Source organism: Tasmannia lanceolata, unplaced genomic scaffold (assembly GCF_043159265.1).
Source record: "Tasmannia lanceolata isolate RefF3 unplaced genomic scaffold, GAP_Taslan_0.1 ptg000007l, whole genome shotgun sequence".
NCBI lineage: Eukaryota > Viridiplantae > Streptophyta > Magnoliopsida > Canellales > Winteraceae > Tasmannia > Tasmannia lanceolata.
In genome coordinates, this window is record NW_027518684.1 from 3527668 (window position 1) to 3553597 (window position 25930).

The 25930-nt window shown below is 38.0% G+C and overlaps 2 protein-coding genes across 2 annotated transcripts; both read left to right on the forward strand.

Annotated features, from left to right (window-relative positions):
- Positions 1-224: 224 nt before the first annotated feature.
- Positions 225-14513, forward strand: EMB2777 (Sas10/U3 ribonucleoprotein (Utp) family protein). The gene is made up of 18 exons (XM_077384555.1): positions 225-378; positions 973-1077; positions 1193-1240; positions 1316-1362; positions 1755-1833; positions 6118-6263; positions 6782-6916; positions 7002-7138; positions 7801-7888; positions 8042-8221; positions 8334-8501; positions 8583-8660; positions 8772-8914; positions 9017-9158; positions 12951-13216; positions 13818-13881; positions 13970-14038; positions 14126-14513. Exons 2-18 carry the CDS (start codon positions 975-977, stop codon positions 14255-14257), a joined length of 2025 nt encoding a protein of 674 aa, XP_077240670.1. The 5' UTR covers positions 225-378; positions 973-974; the 3' UTR covers positions 14258-14513.
- Positions 14514-18316: 3803 nt separating this feature from the next.
- Positions 18317-25789, forward strand: LOC143881474 (putative GPI-anchored protein At5g19250). Its single transcript, XM_077384556.1, has 2 exons — positions 18317-18597; positions 25127-25789. Exons 1-2 carry the CDS (start codon positions 18435-18437, stop codon positions 25633-25635), a joined length of 672 nt encoding a protein of 223 aa, XP_077240671.1. The 5' UTR covers positions 18317-18434; the 3' UTR covers positions 25636-25789.
- The last annotated feature ends 141 nt before the right edge of the window (positions 25790-25930 follow it).

A 25930-nucleotide genomic window follows, 5' to 3' on the forward strand; every position in this document is an offset into this window, starting at 1 on the left:
TGTGGCAGAGTTTAACGCTTTTTGACGTAAAAATCACGTGGTAAAGGGGTGCATAATCCTTAGGGGGGGTGAAAAAATCATCGCCCTTTTTTTAGGTTTTCTGAACAAAAATTGAGCTGCTGTTGTGTGTGTGTGTTACTACTTTTTCCATGTGGAATCAAAACGAACAATAGAAAAACAAGAAATTTTTGAAATAGAAAAAGAAAAAATTTAGGAAAAGTTTTTCTTTTCCAAAGTTTTCTAGAAAATTCCTAGAATGCAAAATTGCAAACAGAGCCTAAGAAGAAATTCCTAAATTTTGTTTCGTCTCTCCCTCTCCCTCTCTCTCAAAACCCTAGCGCCTCTCGCTCGTCACTGTTTCCGAGCTCAACGACCCAGGTCTCTCTCTCTCTCTCTCTCTCTCTCTCTCTCTCTCTCTTCCTGTTTCTACTTTTCTCTCTATCATTTTTCTGTTTCATTCCTTTTTGTTATTCTTTTGCTGCTGTGCTTGATTTCAGAGACTAGTCTCATGGAAATTACCGAAATATGATTTCTTGCTATTGAAAACACTAGTTTCCATGGTCAGAACCATGCTATCCCGTTTTATATTTGAAAAAAGGAAGAAAAAAACCTGAGCTAGATAGATAGAACACCTAATTTTGCTTGTGATTACAGACCCTGATTCCAACCAAAACCCCGATGAGACCATTATGAGAAAGTAAAGATAAAAGGACAAAATACCTTTTTTCGGTTAAAAGATCATGGAATCTAATCTATATCACGGGCACCTTATTTTTCTCCATATTTTCAATAATCAGGCCACTCATCACTGTGTTGAAACTGAAAATATTTACATATTTACATGTCTCTCTAATCTTTACTACTTTAATGAAATGGTTTTCTTTTTTCTATGGGTATATTTACATATTTTGTTTCCCTTTTCATTTTGATTTGTTCCTGAACTCTTATCTTTCACTATTTGGGTATTTTAAGTAATGGGCAAGGGACCCAAAAAGAGTAGGGATAACAAACGCCCTAGAAAGCTCACCAAAAATGAGGTTCACGCAGAAGAAGATATGGACGACGAAATCGATGCTTGTAATTTCTCATTTCTCGTTTCTCATCTCTCTCTCTCTCTCTCTCTCTCTCTCTCTCTCTCTGCTGATGGTTTTTCTCTCTCTGGTTTTGTTGATCTATTTTTTGGTTATTGCAGTTCATAAACAAAGGGACGTGATTCCACTCAACGTCAATGAGGATCTCGGTAAGCCATATTTTGTTAGGTTTGTGATCTGTTAATGTTTTGGATGCACTATATCGTCAATTCTTCTATTTGTAGGTGGTACATCAGATGAAGATAATGAGCAACCGGTCTTTGATTTTGAGGTTGGTAATTGTTGCTTTCTTACATCTAGTGTTACTTTGTTAGTCATAAAGATGTTACCTCTTGATTCAGACATCCTTTTTCCTTCTGCGGATCCTGCACTATTGATGCATGTGTATGGATACGGTGTTTGGCTTATAAATGTAATATATCTTGGGATCTTAATGTAATACTTTTAGGAAAATTATTTGTCTCTTTCCTCGAGGAGGTATAATCCATGCAACTTTATATATTTTTCATTTCATATAAGGTATTGTATATTGACATCAACATTAAGCATCATTAATCTTTACCTCCTATGTGTATCCATCCCTTTTAACTTTTTAAGTATGTTAGAGCTCTCCCTTTTTCTATTCAATAGTTTGTATTGTCTTAATTCTAATATTGTATGCAGCAAGATGATGCTGGTGAGGAAGATGCCGATGACTACAATGACACTGAGTATAAACAACTTACGCGTCTTGCTAAACGAAGTAAGGAAAATGGCTTATCAAAATTAGAATTTTTTTTTCTTGTGTCCACATTCAATATTTTACTCTTGAGTTCAGTTTTATATATTATGAGCCTCAAACTGGTCAAATCTTTTTAGATAAGATTAGCAATATTTTTGTGCATTTATATATTACCTAATTGAAATGATGACATAGTTGACCTATTTCAATTGAGAAATCAAGCTTAGTCAGTACGAGCTAAAATTGTGTTCTTGGTGTTTCTCTGTTAATAAGGTAGAAAAAGTGCACCTACCTTGAACACAATTAGGGTTTTAAATATCGGTTTTGGTTAGAAATTTCAATGGAAATCATGTAAGATCAGGAAACATATGCAAATGATAGAATAAGCATAAATACACACTTAGAAACCATCACATAAGCAAGACAACCATCAATAATGAAAAGAGAAAAAAACAATACAAGATTCGAAAAGGCCAGACCGAGACAGTCAACCCCACAAGTACAAGATTCGAAAAATAGAAATGAAAAGAGAAAAAAACAATACAATCATGGGGGGAGGGGGAGGAAATCGAACATCTCGAACCCCGGCCTCCCCACACCTCCACGCGCTAGACTATCTGCCACATGGTTAGCCGATCGTCTGATGTGATTGAATATGGTTGATGAGTCACCTATCCGGTCTTGAATTTCGTCAAAGAAAGGATACTACCACTATTACACTTACTAGTTTGGTTTAGGTATTTCGGTTGTTTCAGTTTTGGTTTTGGTGGGGAGGAAAACGAAAACATTTCGGTCGTTTTGTGTTGGTTTTGGTGGAAATTTAAAACCATGAATGCATTGCATGCAAATGTTTTGTTTTTTGTTTTTGGAAAAGATAGCAAATATTTCTTTGACAAAATAAAAACTAAAACACTTAATTTATAACAATGAAAAAAATCACGCTCGGTAAAGGTGATATCTATGTACATCTTTATCTAATGAATTTGTAGCTATTCAAGAGGAAAAGTAAGTCAACTTTCGATTTTGCTCTGAAGGTCATTCCTCTACTGATAGCCCGGGAGATATAGCGGGAGAGATGCTATAGGCACATGAAGGATTCCTCTAAGCAAATCAGTTTGTTAATTAAAGTTGTGACTGCCTGGGGAAAATAGCGGGAGAGATGCAATAGGCACATGAAGGGTTCCTATAAGCCAATCAGTTTGTTAATTAAAGTTGTGACTGCCTGGGGAAAATACTTGCCAATTCATTCTCTGCATCCTTGGATTGCTCATCTTGGGAAGAGATGACTCTTGGCGACACGAAGATATTTTCTAAACCATTGAAAGACCTTATAATTAATTACTCGTGTGTGCAGGGATCTGGGGTGGTGGGACCATTAGAAATCATGCTGGTATGATTATCTTTACGTTCTCTCATTACTATAGCATGGGAAACAATATTGAGGTGGAAGCTAGAAGCATTCTAGATGGCCTTAGATATTGTAAAGCCTTTGGGTTCTCAAATGTTTGGGTGGAATAAGACGGCAATGTCTTAATTGATATGATCATTTCTAACAAGGATCCACTTGTTCAATTAAATACTATTGGTAGGACCTTAAGTGTCTTGCCCTTGATTTGAAGCCTAAAATGATACATCAGTTGAGAGTGAGTAACCGGTTGTGGATCACCTTGCTAACTGTGCTTGTAAGTGTAAGAAAAATAGTGTGTTTTGACATTGGAGATATCTTCCTACCTACAATTGCTAAAGGAGCTGTGAGATGTGATTTCTTGGGGATTCCTAGTTTTCATAGCAGGTAAGAATTTTTGAGTATTTGTTGGCTTTTTTGTTTCCCGAGTTAAGATAGTATGTCCCCTCCTCTACATTTGTGATACCTTGGGCATTCTAAATATTTGTAGCAAGTAGATTTTTTTTGTATTAGTTTTGAGGATCTGGAGATAAGGCGGTATGTCCCCCTCTTTGTACTCTTATATCATTTCAAAAGAATTTAAGGTGCCATCCAGAGTTCCTAGATAAATTCCGGCTTTCAAAAAGAAGAAAAGAAAAATGAATCCATAACTCCACTAGCATCTCTATGAATATGAAAAAATTCAAGATCTCCATCCCTTTCATAAGATCTACATCCCTTTCATAAGAAATGACCTTATCCACTAAATGAGCCAAATGCTAAGGTCCCGAGGCATGAGTGGTTCCCAAGGGATAGCGTTGGAGGAGTCAACTTTCACCAAGTGTCCTTTAAAGTCTTCTAAAAGCAATTTCAGGTAATTAGGAGGTTTTGCACTTCAACTTAGTTCAATTAGGGTCGGCCTCATAAATGCTCAAACAAATAAACAATGTCACTCTACTCATTTCTAAACAAACCACCCACACATGCCAACTCTAAATTTCCTAAAGGAAAGCCATCAAAGTTTAAATTGGTTAAGTCTGAGGTTGTGGTTAAGATTAGAGACTTTCTTATTCTTAAATCCTTACATGATAACACCTCATTTTCCATAGGCTCCATCTAGTTGCCATCCGAGTAGGTAGAAACGAGGGGAAATCAAGGGATTCTCTGAATTAATTCGCTCTTGAAGGATTTATTTCTTTGCGTACTCTGATGGACGCTCAATTCGTTCCCTGTGCCACAACAGATTCCTTGTGTCTGGTTGCCATTTTGAAGGCAGGTCTACTATATCTATCAGATCCTTGTTGCCATTAGGGGTGCAACTCGGGGCCCAACCCGAAGGCAGAAAATGTCAACCCTAACCTAACCCAACCCGAGCCCCAACCCGATGAGGGTCAACCCAAACCCTAATCCGAACGCAGCCATAACCCAATCCGAACCATGGAGAAGAAAGAAGAAGAAGAAATCTAGAAAAAAAACAGAGAATACAAGAAATCTGAAAATAAAAAACCCAAAAACTAGCCTCGCAATCACCAGAGAAGAAATAAAAGAGAGAAGAAGAGAAAAAAACTAGAAAGAACTGAAGAAATCCTAAGAAGAAGAAGAAGAAGAAGACAAACCGGCGATGCCTTTCTATAGACATTTATTTGTTCTTCTTTATCCTCAGACGAATTTTGCTGCTATATGTCTTTCCTGTTCTTCCTTTTCCAACGAGTTTTTAGGGTTAGAAGTTTGTTGTCTTTGGTTTGTCTGTAAAAGAAAAGAAACTTTCTAGATAAAAAATAAACGGAGAAGGTAAGTGTGAAAAAAAGAGCCGGCTTTCATTTGTAGTCTTGCATTTTTTTAAAGCCTAGTAAGTAGGGGCCGCTGTAAAGAAGCTATAAGGAGTCAGTTTTGGGTTGCCTTTTTCAGAGCCTATAAAAATGATGACAGCTGGACAGCCTGGATAGCGGTAACAGAAAAAAAAAAAAAAAAGAGAGTGGATTTTGTGTGTTTCAAAATTAGGAGAGCGGTAAATGGGAAAATTACCAGAAATTGAGGGAATTTCGACGGATGTATCTGTCTCTCTTGTTCTCTCTCTCACTCACTCACTCTCACTCTCTCTCTCTCTCTCTCTCTCTCTCTCTCTCTCTCTCTCTCTCTCTCACACACACACACACACACACACACACACACACGTGTCTATGAATCATATATCCCACACACATTTACGTCTCTGAATTATAGAAGTACAGAGTGGTAGTCCTCAGACTACCTATTCCACGTATCCTCTGGACAGAAAAAAAGGGATTGACCGAGGATTTATGCCGTTTTCTGACTATGCATACAATGGTAAGGGCTCACTATGTAGTCCACAGACTACCAAATGGACCTCTTCATACAAACTATTTAACAAGGCATGAATGTAAAACCAAAGAAAGGATAGAGAACTCTAGACTGCAACTCAACTCAACTCAACTCAACTAAGCCTTTGTCCCAAACTAGTTGGGGTCGGCTAATGAGTCCTTTAGAAAATTTTGACGAGAGAACTCTAGACTGCATCTACAGAAATTCATCATTGAAATTTATAATGTCACAGGAAATGCAGGACCACTCTGTATGATAAAGGGACAAAAGACGTAGAAAGGATACCTGACTTGCGCATAAATCACATTATCTATCACCATATAAAGAAATGACAGTTTGTAACATCTTTTTAATTTCAAATCCCGTAATTCACAGTTGGCCTACAATTCCTTTTTGTGCTTTTATAATAATAATAATAATAATAATAATAATAATGCATTGCTTGATAGAATTGTGAATTCTTCTCTGTGGGTAATTTTTTTAATAGGATTCCAGAAATTCACAGTTAGAAATTGTTTTAATTGGAGTCCAAGAATCAAGGGAAGCTTTATTTTGATCTAATTGCACTGGTTATCCAGTTGGAAGGGTACAAGACTCTATGCGTCGGAAGTTTGGTGGAGTTGAGGATGAAATGCACGATGATGAGGAGGAGGAAGACGAAAGAAAGGCTGTGTGGGGCAGTAAAAAGAATTTGTATTATAGTGCTGATAATGTTGACTATGAGGTAAGGAATTTGATTCAATTAGGATATGAACGCACATACATATATGGTACATACAGTATATATATATGGCTCACTTTTTTTGGTCGATCGACCGGATAACTTATCTGGTCCATCGGCCAGAAAGAGAGTGGGGCCCATATTGTTTCGGTGATCCAAACCATTCATTTGATGCCTGACATAGATAGGGCGTGCCCAAAAAATCATCTCCATAGGATTATCCTAACCGTTCGATTTGTGGAGGTTTAAAATAGATAGATTTTAAAACCGTCCATTTTAAACCTCCACAAATTGAAGGGTTAGGATGATCAATGGAGATGATTTTTTGGGCATACCCTATCTATTTCAGGGCCCATCAAATGAATGGTTTACATCACCTGGACAATGTGGCCCCCCTCTGTTTTTGGCCGACGGAGCAGATAAGTTATCTGGCCCAAAAATCATTTGCTTGTGTCTGTGCCCCGTGAGTGTCTTTGCCTTTATATTGCTACGACTCTATTAACTTTCTGTTGAATTTAAAGCTGCAATCAAGCGATGAGGACCTACCTGCAGAAGAGGAGGCTGAGGTGTTGAGGTTGCAGCAGGAGAGGGCAAAATCTCTTCGTATGGAAGATTTTGGACTTGAAGATGAACATGATGAGGTTGATTCTGATAAGGTAAAAACCTGACACATGGGTCCCACAAAAGCTCTCTACTTTCTGTTGTTCGAGGCTCCACGACATCTTATTCTTTTCTATATAGGATGTTTGGGTTGAAGAGAGACACACAGCAAAACGTCATGCAGATGAGGTTGTTGAAGATGGCACAGAGCAAGCTTATGAAGTCAAGAAAGACCTTAATGCCTTGACAAAAGAGGAGCAAATGGATGTTGTTTATAGGTAAAACACTCTCCTGTTTGTTTGCTAATGTTAAATTCCAGGAATTTAACATTCATCTGGCCCCATATTACATGCTATTGTTTTGTCACTATCATGGTTTTAAGTTTCGTCCATTGGGACCGAAACCGAAATCACAGAATCCAAAATTTCGGCTGAAATTTCGGTAATTTCGTTCGCACTTTCAGGAAAATGTGACTTTTTAAATTTGTTTACCAAATTTTGGCCAAAATTTTGGTACATTAATGAAATTCGGTGTGATTTTTTACTGGATTTCAGCTGAAATTTTGGTTTCGGTCAAGGCCTAAATTGTGACTGAAACCAAAATTTAAATACATGGTCACTATTATGCTGTGAAGGAAACACATTGTCGGGTTCTTTTATTCTGTTGCATATTAAAAATAAGTTTGTTATAACCAATGTGCAGTACGTGATGCACAGTTGAAATGTGAAGCAAAACATGTGGACTCTGACTTGCCAATTATATCTTGAATAATGCTGACAGAGCTTATCCTCTTGAACATTTTGATTTTTGCTTTATGCCGGAACTCTTAATATATATTGTGCAATTTGAAATCAATGAAATAATTAATATTTTGTCTTCAGGCGCTGATCTCAAAGTTTTGTACATTTTAACTCGTGATCTAATGAATGGTCTTTTACAGTTCTGCTCCAGAATTAGTTGGTTTGCTATCAGAGTTGAATGACGCACTCAACCAACTTGAAAGCAAAGTGGACCCCCTTCTGTGCAAGGTAGAGTATCATATTATTTTCTGTTTGACGGATCACTTCCCACAACACATGTATTTATTAATTCTTCTTTTGTCTTTCTTTTGAATAATTCTTTTAATATTGTATACTTGATGGATTTTTCGTCTCCAGTTGATAATTTTGTGTTTTGTGAAGGTGAAAGAAGAAAAAATCTTACCTGAAGGAGCAAAGCACTATTTGGAGGTGAAAAAGCTACTATTATTAACTTATTGCCAGGCAATTAGCTTTTATCTTCTCCTCAAATCAGAGGGACATGTAGTTCGTGATCACCCGGTTATAGCTCGCCTCGTGGAGATCAAGAACTTGTTGGACAAGGTTCTCTTATTTTTCGTGGAATAGTTTTTCTTTGCCATGGAATGTTTTTTTTTTTACCTAAAAAAGTTTAAAAGAAAAAATTCCTCGCTGTTTTTTGTTTCATGATTAACAGATGAAAGAGATTGATGGGGGTCTTCCGTCCAAAATTGATGAAATTCTCAGCAGAGAGCTTAGAATTCGATCAGGATCTGAGCTTGCAAAAGAAAGTGCCACATCAGAACCATGCACCAAAATTCATACACTCTCTTCTCCCTCAAATCATACACGTGAAGTAGAGCTGGTATTCGTCTTTTAGTCTTGCATAATCTGACTCTATAATCCTCTTAGCTGTTTCCCTCAAACAATAGCAATAAAACTGCAGGCATCTGAAACAGCTGAGCTGGCAAAAGTAGGCTTGTCAAAGGAGTCTGACAAGAAAAGTGTGAAAAAAAAATATCAGGTCAGTAATAAGTATGATCGGTTTTCCACATGAGAACTTATAGTATGCTAACTTTGCTGGGAAATTCTATAGTGACAATCTACTCTTATATGGAATCTGTAATTATCACAGAACGATCAAGTGGGTTTGCAAAGCATGGAAATGCTAAAAGTAAGAGCAAGTCTTGAAGAAAAATTAAAGCGGAAGGGTATTTATGGTTCTGTAACTCCAAAGCCCTGTAAATCTCCAAAACGCCATTTGCAACCCATTAATGGGTATGACTTTTCTGTTGATGGCGCTGTTGATTTTCTTCAATTGAGCCTCATGCTTTCTAATGTTTAAAGGATTATAATTATCGTAATCTCTAAATTGGACAGACGACTTGAAACATTAGCCGATTTTGATGATGAAGTTATAGAAAAGGAGGTAGTACACCGAGGTGTAAGTAATGGGTTTACTAGTTCAGTGCATCCAAGTAAACTCTCTCAACTTGTTGCAGCTAAAGTGAATCAACCTAAGGTATGGCACTTGTGTAGTCATGATCAACTTTATAAAAGTCATATTATACAGTTTAGTTATTCCTTTTTTTTTAAACAGCACAGTTTAGTTATTCCTCCACTGCTTTTTTAGGACATTTCAACATCATGCGTTGTTTGAATATTGAATAGTGTGAAAATGCGAAAAGCTACCTGTTTATGAGTTTATCAATTGTGTGCATTATGATATTGATGCAAGCAAGGGTTAGAAATATTATTCCAGCCACAAACTCACTAAAAATCCAGGATAAATGATGGATTTAATGCTGGAAATTTCTTTTTTAATTTTTAGACCATTAATTTCTCCTAGCTTTTATAAAATTTCAGAAATCTTAGTATATAAACTTTCAGCAGCTGATATCACGATCCAAGGTGTAAATTTGATTTTTTTTTTGCCTGCAATCACAAATCCGCATGATAATGGTTCAGAACACAGTGAGCAGTGAAAGGATTAAATCTCAAGAGGGCGTCGCGTGTCTAGAGTTGAACATAGAACAGAAAATTGTCCAATATTGCAAAACTAAATCCATAGGCATCTTCAAATCAGAACCTCATAAAGAAAAAAAAAATGATGCTGCATCATGAATTAGATAGGAAAACACAGCAGAAATTATTTATGAAGAATAAAATGCTACGGATCATCCCTTTGGGCTCTTCATAGTTTAGGCCATTCCTAGGCTTCTTAACAATGAAAATAGGATCAATTCTACTCAAAGTTTTCAAGGATCTGCTGTTTCCCTTTTTCTTTAAATATAGGCCTAAATTCGGTCCAAAACAGCTTATTCTCTGCCAAATCCGTTGTTTTGTTCCTTTTCCTTCCTGTCGGTCATCAGTCATTCATGTTCCATGCTCCTCGATCCCTAGAAACTGCTAGTTGTAACTTCCAGTCTAAACACATCACATCTTTCGTTCTTTATTTCCCTTGTTACTTTTTTTAGGTCGTTAATATACTCAATTTTTTTTTTGTTTTCTTCCTTTGTGATTTTTATTTTTCCATGCTTATGAGTTTAATTACTCTTTTGACACATCCCTTTTTCTACTATCTCTGTTGGCCAGGTTGCATAATCTTTTGAATCCTCGTTTGTACTCCCTTGATAAGGGAGTGTTTCTTCTTTTTGAAAAGTGAAAATACCAAACCAATGGTTTTGGTGTTTCTTCTCTTCCTGATCGTTTATTTTTCTTTAGCAGTATGATGGCATAATCTATTTGGGTTAACATTTACCTTTCTTTTCTCTTTCGCAGTTTCTATAACAATTTGTTGTTATTTGCAACATTTTTTGTTTTTCTTCTTTCTTTTCCAAATATTAAATTTTCTTCGTTTTTTTATTGTAGATATTTTATTTAGTTGTGGAATGTAAGTAATCTTCTCAATTCTTCTTTTGATACACTCCCATAAAGTAGCAATAACTCGTGGTTCTTCTTCGAAGTTCATGAAGTTTGAGTGGAATCTCATTCTTATACACCTTTCCTGAATGGGTCCTTTTTCCCTGCTGCATCTGGGTATTTGTTGTCCTGGCCATGCATACCTTCTGAAACAGCGACTCTTTAAAAACCTGCTAAATTATTATGAAATTATAGCAAAATTCATTGAAAAATCCTACAAAAAAAAAAACTGCAGGGGTTGTAGAAGCTTTTGCCTAAACTGACCATTTTTTTACCCCTATTCATGTCACATTGATGTCACAATGCGGGTCCACTTGGGACTCCTCCCCCCGGCCGCCTCCACACACACACACACACACACGTTTTTGGTGATTAAATTCTGCACCATTCCCTTGGATTGTAAAGAACTCGTCCTTGAGTTGTTTTCCTCATATTCATCAAATAGTTGCACATTCTTTCGACTTAGTTCTTCTGTCACCTACATACTATCAGTTGGAGATCTTTTCTGTTGAACAAGGTATTAATTAAGTCGTACCGTGAGATCATGCAATCTTCTTGTCAAGCATATGGGTAATAGCTTTGAATCTTGAACAAGTCAGCAACATTGAGTGTTAGAGAGAGATACTACCCTCATATTGTTCAACATTATAGAAATTATTGTTGACCCATTGGAGAATTTGGCAAGGACCAATGTTCTTTCATCTGATGAGCTTATTGTAACCGAGAATCTTCCTCACTGAAGATTAACTGCAACCAAATCTCCTTTGTTGAAAACCTTTGATCTTTAACTTTCAAAAGAAAAAGAAAAGAAAACCTTTGATCTTTGGTGTTGAATTGTAACCTCCATGCATAACCTCAGCAGAAACTTGGGCAACCTCACCTCGAGCTGCATGCATTGGTAAAGGGACCGAGTCAAGAACATGATTCGTGCTTCAACTATGAACAACCACAAATGGTGACTCCTGAGTTACTCCCTACTTCTGTGTGGTCGTCTGTTTGGCTATCTTTTATATTGAAACTTGGTTACCATTTTCTTCCTTATTGTCCTCCATTAATAAACTTCACATCTTCACTCGCTAAATTTGGTTGTATCGATGAGATCCACAATATTTGTAGGGATATCTCACATCCATTCTCTCGTATTCCTAGACGGGCCAATGATTTAGCAGATTCACTCGCTAAATTTGGTTGTATCGATGAGATCCACAATATTTGTAGGGATATCTCACATTTATTCTCTCGTATTCCTAGATGGGCCAATGATTTAGCAGATTCACTCGCTAAATTTGGTGTGCGCAGAGATAATCTGTATGATGGGCAACCTCCACCACCCTGTATTTCCTTAGTTGTTTTTCATCTTTGAAGTTATCTTTATGAAAAAAAGGAAGTGATGGTCTGGCAACAACGCGACCACTTAACTTTATGTAATATAGATATTTATATGTGAATGTTCTACTACAGTACTACATTCTAATCGTAAAGAAATTGTCAAAATAGGAGAATGACACGAGGACACACCCATGCCAGGGTCATCACGAACAGTCCTCTTAATATTCCGTGTGGACCAATATAGGGGTATGTTTGGCATTTTCTCAAAGAGACAGGGCAGTTTTTCATAAAAAATTGGTCATTTAATGGATTATTGGATGTATGACATAATAGGGGGGCTGTTAAGAAGCTCCCTGACATAGGTGTCTTCTTGGCAGCTCTCTAAAATAATATAATGCATAAAGTACAATATCGCTGCTGTATTAACAATGTAATATGTAGTTCAATGTTTGTATAGCTCAATGTTGTACAGGGATATCCTTTTTTTTTTTTGAATGGTAGAGAAATATTATTAAGAAAAAAGAGAAGAGACCGAGATGATCAATACAACATTAGAAGTGGCAAAAAACATATTAAAGAAACAGAATAGTCTTAGCTTCCGCCAATATAGGAAATGAAGAGATATGAGGACTAAGAGTCAAGGGGGAAGAACGTCAAACAACTCAAGGGAGCCCTTGAGGGCCCCAGCCTACAGGGACTCCCTGTCCTTGTCCAGGGATATCCTGAGTCATATATTTCCATGGTGGGAAGTGGGAACAGAGATGGACTGGGTTTCCAATAGGGCTGGATTTCTCCTTGCATTAATCCATTGTCACTTAACGTGTTTATAGTGTTGGAGCACGGGACGGCCAGCCCAAAGTGGGCAACTCTGTCTTTTATTTTCTAGCCCTTTTTAATTTACCATCCTGCACTTGCTAAAGTAATTAACATCTTCACAGTTAGGTGATTTTGGACCTTCACCTCATGTACAGTAGACCTATTTTATGCTTGTATAAATGGCCTTATCATTTTTTCTTTAATGCTCATCACATATCAACATGCCTTTGTAACTGTTACGGTTTAGGTTGTTTCTGGTGATGACGACTTGCCTGCAAGGGATGATATTGGAGAAAGGCGGAGGAAATTTGAGCTCCAAATTCTCGCCAAAGCTGGAGCTCAGCCTATGGATGATCTTGGGGATGAGGAAATTCTTGGGGATGCTGGTGATGGCTCAATGGATGTTGATGCTGGAGACATTGGTGAACCACATGAATCAGAAGATGAATTTTATAAAGAAGTGAAACGGCAGCGAGCTGCAAAACTCTCCGCCAAAGCAGAGCTATATTCAAGGTATGTTTCTTTGCTGGTGGGTTATCGTTTTTTTCAGAGTTTTAGGCCCTGTTCGTTTCAGATTATGATGACCGATTGTCAGCCCTAAACCTATTATTGGACTCAAATTTGAATGTAATCTTTTGAGTCCGATAATAGGTTTTGGACTTATAATCAGTTGTCATAATCTCAAACGAACATTGCATTGGGCCCTGTTCATTTGAGATTGTGGGCACGAAACCGATTACAGGACTCAACATTACATTAATTTGAGTCCTGTAATCGGTTTGATGCCCACAATCGGTTGCCACAATTTCAAACGAACAGGTATTAGTGTATCAGAACCACATGTATTGATTTAATGTATTGAGATGACATGACTGATCTATATTTTTGGCTTCATGTGGACACAATTTTATTCTGGATTTTGCTTCTAACAAAATCGCTTTCATCTATCTGAACAGAAATACATGATATAATTTCAGAAAAAAGAAAAAAAGAAAAGAAATACATTATGTTGTCCCATTGAGCTTGAACCTGTGACCAATTGCATCAACTCCCCGCCTGATTCTTCATATTGACTAAATTGCCTTCTCATCTAATGCCTGTTTTGTTGCTGTAGAACTCCGGTAGCCCCATCATTGCCAGAAACAGAAATTGATGGTAAACGGCAGATTACATATCAGGTCAGTTGTTTATCCCTCTCATAGGATCCTTTATTTCCTCCGTTGGATTAAAATTTCATTCATATTTCCAATTCTTGAATATTTTCAGATGGAGAAGAATAAAGGGTTAACCCGTACTCGGAAGAAGCTTACGAAGATCCCAAGGAAGAAATACAAGGTACATTTGGAAAGATTAAAGATATTCGGCATTTTAAAACACAACCTAATAACAACTTTCTGCTCATATATTTTCTGGGTAATGCAGGTGAAGCATCAAAAGGCAGTGGTGCGACGTAAAGGGCAAGTGCGAGAAATCAGGAAGCCGAGTGGCCCCTATGGTGGGGAACTTTCTGGAATTAACACTCGTATTAGTCGTAGCATCAGGTTCAATAGCTAAAGTGCCAATGTTGCCCACATGTACTGAACTTTAGTGAGGAACTCTTCAATTTTTGCTGTAATGATCTGTTTCGCTTGCCCCTGTTGGCCCCGATAGTGTCTGAATATTGATACTAGAGGGTATTATCTCTCAATTTTCTGAAATGGCTCCGCCGAGGGTAAATTCCCTTTCGGCTTTCATGGTTAACATTTATTGTAGTATACTTTTTTTTATGATTTGACTTGAATAATTATACCATGAAGTATGTTTTGTTTAATTGATTTCAGCATAATGCCATGTAAAATGGGTGTAAAACAAAGTTTACACCCATCTGTTTTAAACCCATTTTAATTCAATTAAAAAAAAAAAAAAACAATCACATGGATGTATATGGCCACATGTAGGGTGATTAGGTCCATTAATATTGGTGGCCATTATCAGTCTGTACTATTGCTCTTGGTCCCACCTTCATCAGATAATTGTAGGCCGATGATCAAGCATGATGGAAAAGACTTCCTTTAAGATGTCTTTATGCAGTTGATTCTCACAGTTCAGATCTTCGTTCGGCATCAGACCAGTGTTGATACAAATCAAAGGTCCGGATCTCCTAGCACATATGCCATAAGTCCGTTGTGTCATTGGTTGTTTGTGTTCATCAGGTTGCACATATGCGACATATTTTCTGAATCTCTCTACCTATCATCATGGTTATGATGATAGAGGTAGAGAGATTCAGAAAATATCATCTGGGATTTTGTTTTTGAAGAGAATATCCTCTAGGATTTGAAACTCGTCTATTAGTTCAAACTATTTTAACAGACCACAATACTGTATTCTCTTAGTAAAGCCACCCACATCCCTTGGTTTGTGTAACATTTGAGGCAAGAATTCTTCTCTTGCTTCATGGAGAACAAAAGAAAGCTCACTGGTTTGCAAGGTAGGAAAAATACTTGTCTAGGAATAAGTTTCCCATTTCATATTTTTTCATATTTGTTGAACCAAAAATTAAAAGTTGCTCTAGTGAAGGAAATGATTTTCCCGGGAAAACCATGTTTGGAAAATGGAAAAGCCTCTTGCCAACCAACCATGCTCCTGGGGAAGGATTATAATGATATGTTCTTTAATTTTGAACGACCTAAAGCCAAGATTATTTTACAAAAATGCCAATAAGAGGGAGTAGATTGTAACTCGTTGCACATGTTCAAGTCAGAAGCCCTTGTGTGTAATGCATGCACACACACACACAGATAATGGTTATGTTCTTTCTACACTTACTAGTTAGCTGCTAAAAGCTGTTACAATTCTTCCAAAGCTATCAACATCCAATCAAAATAAGCCATCTTTCCGGGATTTGCCAGGAAATTTCGCGGGAAGCCATTTGGCGGCTTACTTTTGCAGGAGAACACTCCCACCTCTGATGAATTAAATGAATAAGACAAGATAAGCTAAAATGTGAGCCTATGTGGCTGCTCTGTCTGCAGAAGTGAGCCATTGAATGACTTTCCGTGAAATTGCCCGGCAAATCTCTATATATTTATAGAATCTCCTCAAACCATTTTATGGGGAAGGTGTGAAGTTGAGATTCCTAAGTGGAAAGTCATTAATTATTCTTATTAACCATTAAAATGGCCTCGGTTCCTTATATAGGCGAGTAAAGAGGTGCTTTCCCTTTATGGAGTCTCAACTTCCCACCTCCCCCTATTATAATCCATTTGGATGCACGTTATATAGAACTAGAAGGAAAGGAAAATAGATTATCATTTCTTTACTTTCCTTTTCCTCCTTATTTAATAAGAAGGTCAAACAGTAATAAAAATGACTTACATTTAGGGCATGTTTGGCTACCATGAGATTTTTTCATGATAAACCAGTGTCTACAAGTGTTGAGAGAAGCGAAGTGGCTAAAAAATTAGGAAACAAGATCAGGAAACTCCAAGGTTTTAAATTTCGGTTTCGACACCGGTTTTGGACCCCCCGGAAATCGAAATTTCAACCGAAATTTTGGTAAAATATTAAAATAATTAAAAAAAACAGGCTTTTTGGGTGAAATTAAGGAAAAAACAAAATTTTGACCGAAATTCTGAAATTTCGGCTGAAATAAAATACCGTTTCGGATAAGTGTGATTTTGGTGTCGGTCTCCACCGAAATCCGAAATTAAAACCATGCTCAAATCTCTGTCCTTCTCGCACTCGCGCTCCCCGTCTCTCACCCCTTGGATACACAAATTATCATGAAAAAAATTCTGGGCGGCCAGACATGGCCTTAGAGCACGTCTGGCTACCATGAATTTTTTTCATGATAAATCGGTGTCTCCAAGAAGAGATGGTGGCTAAAAATCAAAACACAAATTTGGAAAATAATGTCTCCAAGGGATTAGAAGTGGCTAAAAATCAGGAAACCAAAAACTCTACTCAAAATAGATCAAATTTTTTCTGATTTTTAGCCACTTCTCATGCTCATTTCAATCGCACCCTCTCAAATCTCTCTCATCTCCCACTACCCTACGACTCTCTCACCACTTGGAGACATCGATTTATCATGAAAAAAAATTCCTAGCCGTCAAACATGGCCTTAGAAAATTTGCAGCCAACTAGGGCTGTCATGTGAATATTAAATGGCAACCAAACCACATTAGGAGTAAGAAAATATGTCATTTTACTTTGATTTTTCCAAAAAAAAAAAAAAAAAAAACTCGAATTTTGGTGCAACTAAATGGACCCAGGAATTTGAGGGGGTGTTGAATGGCGTTCATTAGTACAATTAGGGCCCGTTTGGATGCCGAGAAGATTTTGATTTTGATTTATCACATTTACATCCTTTTTTGTATTGCGATTTGGATCCGGATCAAATCTTTTGATTTCCAAATCAACGATTGACAGTGAAAAAATCAGATTTCCAAATATGCTATGGAAATAAGTAATTGAAAATCCAGAGATAAGACAGTTTCCTTCACCCTCTCCAGTAGGAAGTACCACCTTCCCTCTCAGTCTCCCTCAACATGAGCTGGCGGATCTCTTCATTTTGTATTCAGGACTCAAAATGAAGAGTTAGAGCACACTAGACTCACAAACCATATGATCCCTCTTCTAATGAGGTAGGTGTATATAAAAGTTGTTAATCAATGACCCACATAATATGTGTTGGAAAATGATATGTTTGCCCTCCCTTTCTTCCCAGGGTCACCCCCTTGAAGTGTGAAAAGAGTAGTTGATGGGGAAAGAAAATGGGGCGAATGGCTTTTGTGCATGTGCGTGGGAAGGTGGGTTGTGTGGGTCCCACTGGGCATTTGGAGACAGACTTCCATTCCGAAATTGACTTACCAACTGACTACTAACAACCTCTCTTTTTCCCATCTACTTGAAAGAGAAAGGGGCATGGAAAATTTTTCAAAAAAAATGAGTTTTCCTAATTTTCCATGGAATTTATTTTTCCCAAAATTGAACTTTTATTTTCTAAGAAATTTGGAACCTTGCTAAACCAGAGCTTCTTTTCGTGGAAAAATCTTGGAATGGAATTTTTTTGACCTACATCCAATGGTTATTCTACTAGTAATACAAGCTTGTTGAAGTTGTAGGAGCAAATTTTGGTTCATGGATTCTCTAATCCAGGATTGTAAAACTTGGATTTTATAAGCTTTGTAATCTCACCTGAAATGCTAAGCATACTTGCGTGCACTTTCTATGTCAGTTGGTGGTGGCCCACAAGATCAATGCTAGGCACTTGCGACACGTGTGAGGTTAAGGGCGAGTCTAACCAAAATCAACTCCAGTATTTACAGTAGGCCCCACTTTAAAGGATGATCCAAACCATTCATTTGTCAGGCCACAACATAAATAGGATCTGTCCCATAGACCATCTCCATAGGATGATCCTAACCCTCCTGTTTACAGATCGGAGGGTTAGGATCATCCTATCGAAATGATTTACTGTGTACAGCCTATTTACTTTGTGACCCAACAAATTAACGGTTTGGATCATCCTTTGAAGTGGGCCCCACTTAACTTTGTTCACGCGCACACACCATATAAAATCTCGAGTCTTCAATGCTGCCACGAGTATTTTCCGCGTTTTTCTGCCAATTGGTATAGACGAAGACGCTTCAGAAACAAGCAATAGATTCTTTGCTTATTGAATTAAAAAAGAGAGAAAGTCAAGCAGAAAAAGAGAAGAGTTTCCTTAAACAAAAGAAAATAATATATGTGTGTGGTGTTGACAAAGGGATGTAACCTCTCTTCCATCTTTACTCTATTCTTTGATTCCTCCACCCAGCTTAGAACGGAAATGGCTCCTCGCCACCATCTCTTCCTCTTCTTGTTCCTCAATACTATTCTCTTGCTTGCTTATTCGGCTAAATCTGATGGTAAAGTCCACCCCCTCTCTCTCTCTCTCTTTCTTAATTTAATTTTTAGACTATGTTCTTATGGATCTCTCTGCATTTCCCCCCTTTCTTTGCATTATCTGATGTTGGCTTTTTTTTTATGGGTCTAAGACAAATGGGTTTTTGCTTTTCTTGATGGGTTTTTGTTTTGAAGTTGTTGGGTCCTTCTTTTATGTGTTTAAGACAAATGGGTTTTTTGTTTTCTTGATGGGTTATTATTTTTCAAGCTGTGGGCAATTGGATTGTGAGTTTCATTTGTTCTTTCAGCTGGTGTTTGAAAATATATATGAGGAATCTAGGTTTGATTTTGTATTACGTTTGAAAATGATCTAAATGTAGGTGGGATGATTGGGGAGTTATATTTAACCAGATTTCATTCTTTAGTTGGTGATCTATTTGGTTTGATGTTTTCTGTAATTATGATTATTGAAATTCACAGAACTTGAATGTGAATGAAATGCTTCAATGCTAAGGCCCTGTTTGTTTTGGATTTTGAGTCCAAAGCTGATTATTGGACTCTTTTTTTTTTTTTTATAATTGATTTTAGTTTAAAACTGATTGTTAGACCTGAAAGTAAACGCCATTTTGAGTCCAATAATCAGTTTTGATCTCAAAATCAATTCTCAAAATCCAAAATGAACAGGGCCTAATACAGGCCGTTTTATGCTTCATAGAAAATAATGCTACTCACTCTGGATCCTACATGTGGCGGGGATTCCATGTTATTCATCTGGTTGGCCCTGCTCCTAATGGGCCACGAGCACAAAATCCTGCCACTTGAACGATCCCTGCGATCTGGGTGGTTGCACAGGAAGTTAAAAGGAAAGGCAAAAATCTACATTCAATGGGAAAAATTTGACTCATCAGATGGTTATTTTTATACTTAAATGAGTTGCATTCAAAATGTGGTGCATGTATTATGTATAAATATTTATGTGAATTCTATGTGAAATTTGGTATGTACTAAAATTATCACTGCATGTCACTAGGTGTTCGATGTTTTTAAACTACTATGGATGACTGTCTTGCTTATGTGATGGATTCCAAGTGTGTCTTTGTGCTTATTCTAGCATTTCGTGAATTTTCATCTTTAAATTCTATCATTTGCATATTTTCTCATGATTTTATAGGATTTCTACTGAAATTTCCAACCGAAACAGAAACATTTCCGTTTCCGTGGCGACCGAAGCCAAAGCCAAATCCGAAATTTAAAACCATGGATCTAAGATAGGGGTAGAGGGCGAGCCTTGGCACAACGGTAAGGTTGCTCCATTGTGACCTAGTGGTCACGGGTTCGATTCACGGAAACAGCCTCTCTGTAAAGCAGGGGTAAGGCTGCGTACATCTAGCCCTCCCCAGACCCCGCAATGTCAGGAGCCTCGTGCACTGGGCTGCCTTTTTTGATCTAAGATAGAGGTACTAGCAGGTGCACAAGGCCAAAGGGGACGACCCGAAGACAATGTGCATCATAATGCATGAAGTAATTTCAACTACTGCCGTATGGATTGACCAAACATCCAGCAACACCCTACACCCTTTTGAACAAATTATTCCGTCCTACTTGGATCAACTTGTAGAATATTACTCAGACAACATTGTGGTCTTTAGAAAGACTCTACAAGAACACGTTGAGCATCTACGGACGGTCTCAAAATACCTTGGGAAAACACCTTATACGTGATGGAGAAATGCTACTTTACCCTGAAAGAAGTACCCTCCTTAGGGCATTGGAATTGCAATGTACTCGAGTTGAGGCCCTTCTTAGGAATTGCAGCTATTATAGGAGGTTCATTCAAGGTGATCCTCGTCTGGCGGCTTCCCTAACGGATTCGTTGAAGAAAGATCGGGCCTGGTGATGGACAAGTGAATGCCAAGAAGCATTTGACAACTTAATAAGGGTTTCCATGGATGAATGAGTCCTCAAGTTAACCAACTATACCGAACCATTTGAAGTTAAGACTAATGCTTCAAGCTTTGCCGTCCAAGGGGCACTCATGCAGGATGAGCACCCAATATCCTACAAGAGTTGAAAATTAAACACTTGGAAAGACGATACATCCAACAAGAGAAGGAGATGATAATCTTATTGTTGTGTAGATGTGTTGTATTCAGGCAGTGATTGATCACCTTGGTTGACTAATGTGTGTGACACCCCGGAAGGACAATCCAATTCTCATTTTTGTGCTAAAGGGTATTTTGGCAATTTCTTGATTTAGTGACATTAATATATAAGCCACGTATTAAGGTTATGAGTAGTAAGGTATTGTGTGTTTTCTTAGCTAAGAGGAAAGGAGAGTTTTGTAACCATAATCGAAATAAAATTCTTCTCCTGTAGACAGACAAACTGCCGGACCGCGTAAATTATATGTTCTTGCTTTGTGTGTTTATGTTTCTTGCATCTCATCTTGTCGTTTGATGCACATTGTGTTTGATCCTATTTTGAGAGATTAGAGATCTCTCGGTTTCTAACAGTTAGTACATTGGCCCAGGGCATTGAGGACTTATCTTCTTGTATTGAGATTTGTAGTTAAGACTTAAGACCAATCACGTGGCCACTTGCTACTTCCAGATACAAAATAACTTAAGTCAGAAACATGCTCAATACAATGGCGTACTCTGGAGGAATTTGATATGATGTTGGTATTCCAAACTTGGAGAACAAACTAGGTGGCCTATGCATCAGGTCAAAAGGCACAACAAACAGCTCTTAAATAGGAAGAACTAGCTACAATTAGTAGCTCCAAAGCACACTATCCAACGAGATAAGAGAGGGGTTAAAGAAGGATCCCAAAGTTAGGAGCCTTTGGGGTATGAAGAAAAAACATGACAGTTTGGGTAAAGGATGAATTTTTATTCATCAAGGGAGAATGACTAAGTGTCAAGGTGATTAAACTTGAGGTGAGAACTCCTCAAGGAGTGCGATGATACTAGATGGGGAGGACACCCAAGCCAAAGTAGTGTAGGACCCTGACCCTACTAGAGGCAACATACTGCTAGCCAGACGATGTGGAAAACTATGCAAGGACCTTTCCTGTGTGCCAACAAGGCAAGGTCCAACAGAAGAAACAAGGGATTTGCTGAACCCCTTGCTATGAAAGGGGTTTGCAAGGGGTTCAGCAAATCCCTTTGGTGACATGCAGCCAATGGGGGCGCCCTTTCAACTGATTTTTGCAAGGGCACCCTTGAGTCTAGCATTCCTCTAATAAAAATATTATCTATCATTCAAAATATAGTATCAAACTTTATTCTATGTACTTGGTTTGATGGTGGGGTTTTGTAACACCTCAACAAATTTGCGGACTTTGAAATTACTACAGAGAAAAAGTTAACTGATTCTAGAGTACTTTGACAATTTGAAGTCAAGGCTGTGTTTTGCTTCATCTTTTTTTTTCTTTTCTCCCTTCCTTTTTTTCTGTGGTGATGTGTTGGTTTGTTTGTTTTTTTTTTTTAGAGGGGGGGGGGGGGGGCTTGTAGTATTTAAGGAGTTCTACTGCCGGGTAATTGAAATTTTTATGAAGATTAGTATTCGTATTTCTGTTCATAGTTTTTTGCTTCTAGATGTTGTACGAACAAGAAGGTTTATTCTATCTTATGTCTTTTATTCAGCTTGATTTCTTCGGGGATTTCTTTATTTACCTTTTTTTTGCTTCACGATCCCCCTAAGTAATTGTGATTGTAGGAACAGGGAGATTTCTATCCTTGGGATTTCTGTTACATCTGTTTAATGATTTTTGAGGGTTTTGGGTATCTGCTAATATTTAGTTAATTATAGGACCCTTTCACCTAGATTAGGGTTTTATTTGGTTTTTTCTTACATGCCCTAGTCTACGAAATTCATTCTCTCTTTGCAGCATGTTGTAGTTAGTCCTAGAGTGAAAATTGTGATTATGCAGACTAAACCCCCCATGCTCTACTGTATACAATTTATGATGGTTCTCAGCACACATAATTACATACACATCAATGGTATGCATGGTCACAGTTGCTCACTTGTGGCAATCTATATACTTTGATTTGATGTGGTGTACGAGTGGTAAAAAATGGAGAAATGCGATCAGTATTTGGGATTTTGCTCTTCTAATGTGTTAGCTTTCAAACCTAGAAAGGTCAACTTATGAAATGGGGGTTATTTGCGTAAAAACACCACAATTGTTATTGCAAATATGTATGATGATTGGAGATGTCGACCTGATAGGCCACCGGATGTATGATTCCTAATCCAAAAATTGTGGCAGTTGGACAATACCGGTGGTTCAATCTAGTGTTTAAAAACACGGATGTGGAGCGTAACGCGACTGAAGAAAATCCTAGTCGACTCAGCACAGCGCAGTCGAGTACTCGGTTGATGCGGTCATAATTCGGGAGGGTTAAAGGAATTTATATTGACTCTGTTAGGCAAACTGCAGAACGTGGATGCGGCGCAATACGGAACACAGCCAAGGTAAAAGGGAGCTGACGCGGATGCGGGGGAGTTGTAAACCTATGGTTCAATCAGAGAGGGGCTGTTTGCTTTCTGAAGTTTGTCAGTTGTCCATTTGTATGCTACGCAAGGATGGCTACGATGCTCTAATGGCTGTGATTGATTTAGCCCATCCTCATATGACCCTTATCACTGAACACATGGCACGTTTATGGTAGGGACGATGCAACTTCAAAATTCTAACCTCTGGACATATCCAACGTAGGCCTTTGGATGCCCCGGTGAGAAGAGGCGACTCGTGCCAAATTGATGGAGTAAAAAGAGGTAGGGGTAGACCAAAAACAACTTGGGTAGAAACATTGAGGAAAGACTTGATAGCTAGGAACATAACAGAGAACTCAACCTTGGATAGGATAGAATGGAAGAAAATGATCCACGTAGAAGAACCCAACTAGAACCAGGATTAGTGCAGGGTAGATTCCTTTTACCTTCTTCATGAATTTTTTCTAAAGGATTCATTTAGCCGACCCCAACTAGTTTGGGACAAAGGCTTTGTTGAGTTGAGTTGAGAAAGATAACATTTTATTAAACCAAGAAAGAAAGATAGGGGACAAGGTGTCCCAAAGAGCAGTACAAAAATTACAATCTCAGTCCTAAGTTCAACATTTCTTCCCCATCTAGCTCTTCACTAAACCCAACAATCTCCACTTCCTCCTCCACTCCATCCTTTGCTAATTTATCTGCCTTATCATTTGTCGATTGCAACATATGCTGGAATTTGGGATTAATTATCCACTCTATATCTCTAATTTCAAATATAATCCCTGCCAACTTTCAAGGGCCATTTGCTTTGTCTGAGGCCCACGCCAAGACATTCGACCAGTGTTTCAAAATGCGAATGCAGGTTAAAATGTGGCCAAAGAGAATCCTAGTCAACTCGGCACGGCGCAATCGAGTACTCGGTTGACGCGGTCACAGCTCAGGAGAGTCAAAGGAGTTTTTATTGACTTGTAGGACAAAACGCGGAACGCAGCCAAGCTAGAAGGGATCTGACTCGGGGAAGTCCACGATGGCGCGGGGGAGTTTTAAAACACCTTTCTTCCTCAATAATTAGTGGGCCTCACCTCTCCTTTATTCACCATTTATAACCCCAACGGCCCAAAGTAAAACTCTAGCCTTACCTTCATTTGCGTTGCACTTGCGACCTGAAAAGGTCATCAACTGTCTTCCATTTGAGTCTCGTAAAATACACTTAATTCCTGCTTGTCCTGGATTTCCTTAAGTGCTGCCATCAAAATTTAATTTCAACCAACCTGTTGGTGGCGGATTCCATCAGCTTTTCTTTTCTCTCTTTTTTCGGTAGATATTGTTTTCCATTTCCTTAGAATATCCCCCACAGTGTAACTTGGTGCTAGCTTGTCTCTTGCCCAAAAAATCAGAACCAACTTCTTCTACGGATATTCTTCCCCAACTTCTTTCCTCCTTAAAGATCCTACCATTTCTTTCTATCCATATATGTCAAATGAGAGCGTAAGGTACTTGTTTCACGTCGTTTGGCCTTATTCACCAAAAGGTGCCCCTTTCATTATTAAAAATTGTGGGGTGTGAAATAATAATTGATGCATACTAGTGTTCCTACACACACGCGCGCATACATATTTGAGTGGTAACAAGATCAAAATATATCAAACTAAGTAAAAGAAGTACACAAAGGGTGCAAGATGCCAATGCAAGACAAAACCTATAAACTAAACTGAAAAAACAGATACATGTGAGTTCTCTTCCAAAGCTTATATTGATGACTGAGTTTTGCATAACTTGGGTCATAAACAAAAGATCATCATTAATCATATTCTGTACCAGATTCTACTTATTGGCAAGGCATTTATTAAAAATCATTTGTGTTATCCGAAACAACTTAAGATCATATGTTGTCGTTCTTGCCAAATATAATTCAAGGAGCTCTACTAAGTTTTCTGCATGATACTAATATCTTGGAGATATTTTATACATTTGTTCTCCCTTTCTTTTTATCTCTATCTGTTTTGGATATATATAACATCAAATATCCCATTGTCAACCCCTCCACAGATGCCAATGGACAACTTCTTCAGGGAATTAACAGCTACAGAACATCCTTAAATCTGTCGGTGTTTACGGATAACAAAAATGCAGACTGTCTAGCAGACCAAATCGCTGGACAATTTAAGGGCCAAGATTGCACCAATACCACAGGTTCTGATACTGTTCCCGGGACGGAGCCAAATTTTCCAAACTATCCAAGCCTTCTAGACCACTGTCATCTCAATGTAACTGTCACTAGAGATGGATCTATAATGCCAGCATGTATTCCAGGCCTGGTTCCAAGTCTAGTACTCTCTAATTTCACAGAAAGCCAATACTCTCAGTCTCTAAACGGCAGCACATATTCTGGAGTCGGCATCGCTTCAGAGGGCAACTGGGTTGTTGTCATTCTTACAACAGATACACCCACGGGGGACTTTGCGAACGCTGACACTTCTAGTTCAGTTTCCATACTTGACTTGCACTTTCATTTGCTACCTTTGTTCTTGGGTTTCGTGTTGGTTCTTATAGGCTAAAGTGCATGGTTGTTCCAAAATTGGAAATTTTTTTTCCTGGCTGCTGCTTTTATATGGATATTAATTATATCCAGGATCAGAACTCTGTACCAATGTTGAGCTCTTGTTTTCAATTGATCTTTGAAGTTTGATTATAAATAGGTGCTTTATTCCATGCTCTCTCTTGTTTAATCACTAGTTATGGGTTACAGTTGGCTGCTTGTCTCTTCCCCTAGTCAAGTATCAGTATGTTTGCTCGGTTCAGCTCTAAGCACGCCTTGTTTTATGATTATATTACTCTTCGAAAACTCACCAT

Coding starts and splice junctions, on each gene's coding strand:
- EMB2777 (XM_077384555.1), top strand. CDS start 975: ATGGGCAAGGGACCCAAAAAGAGTAGGGATAACAAACGCCCTAGAAAG. Junction 1,363..1,754: donor AACCGGTCTTTGATTTTGAG/GTTGGTAATTGT, acceptor TATTGTATGCAG/CAAGATGATGCTGGTGAGGA. Junction 8,661..8,771: donor GTGTGAAAAAAAAATATCAG/GTCAGTAATAAG, acceptor TAATTATCACAG/AACGATCAAGTGGGTTTGCA.
- LOC143881474 (XM_077384556.1), top strand. CDS start 18,435: ATGTGTGTGGTGTTGACAAAGGGATGTAACCTCTCTTCCATCTTTACT. Junction 18,598..25,126: donor TTATTCGGCTAAATCTGATG/GTAAAGTCCACC, acceptor ACCCCTCCACAG/ATGCCAATGGACAACTTCTT.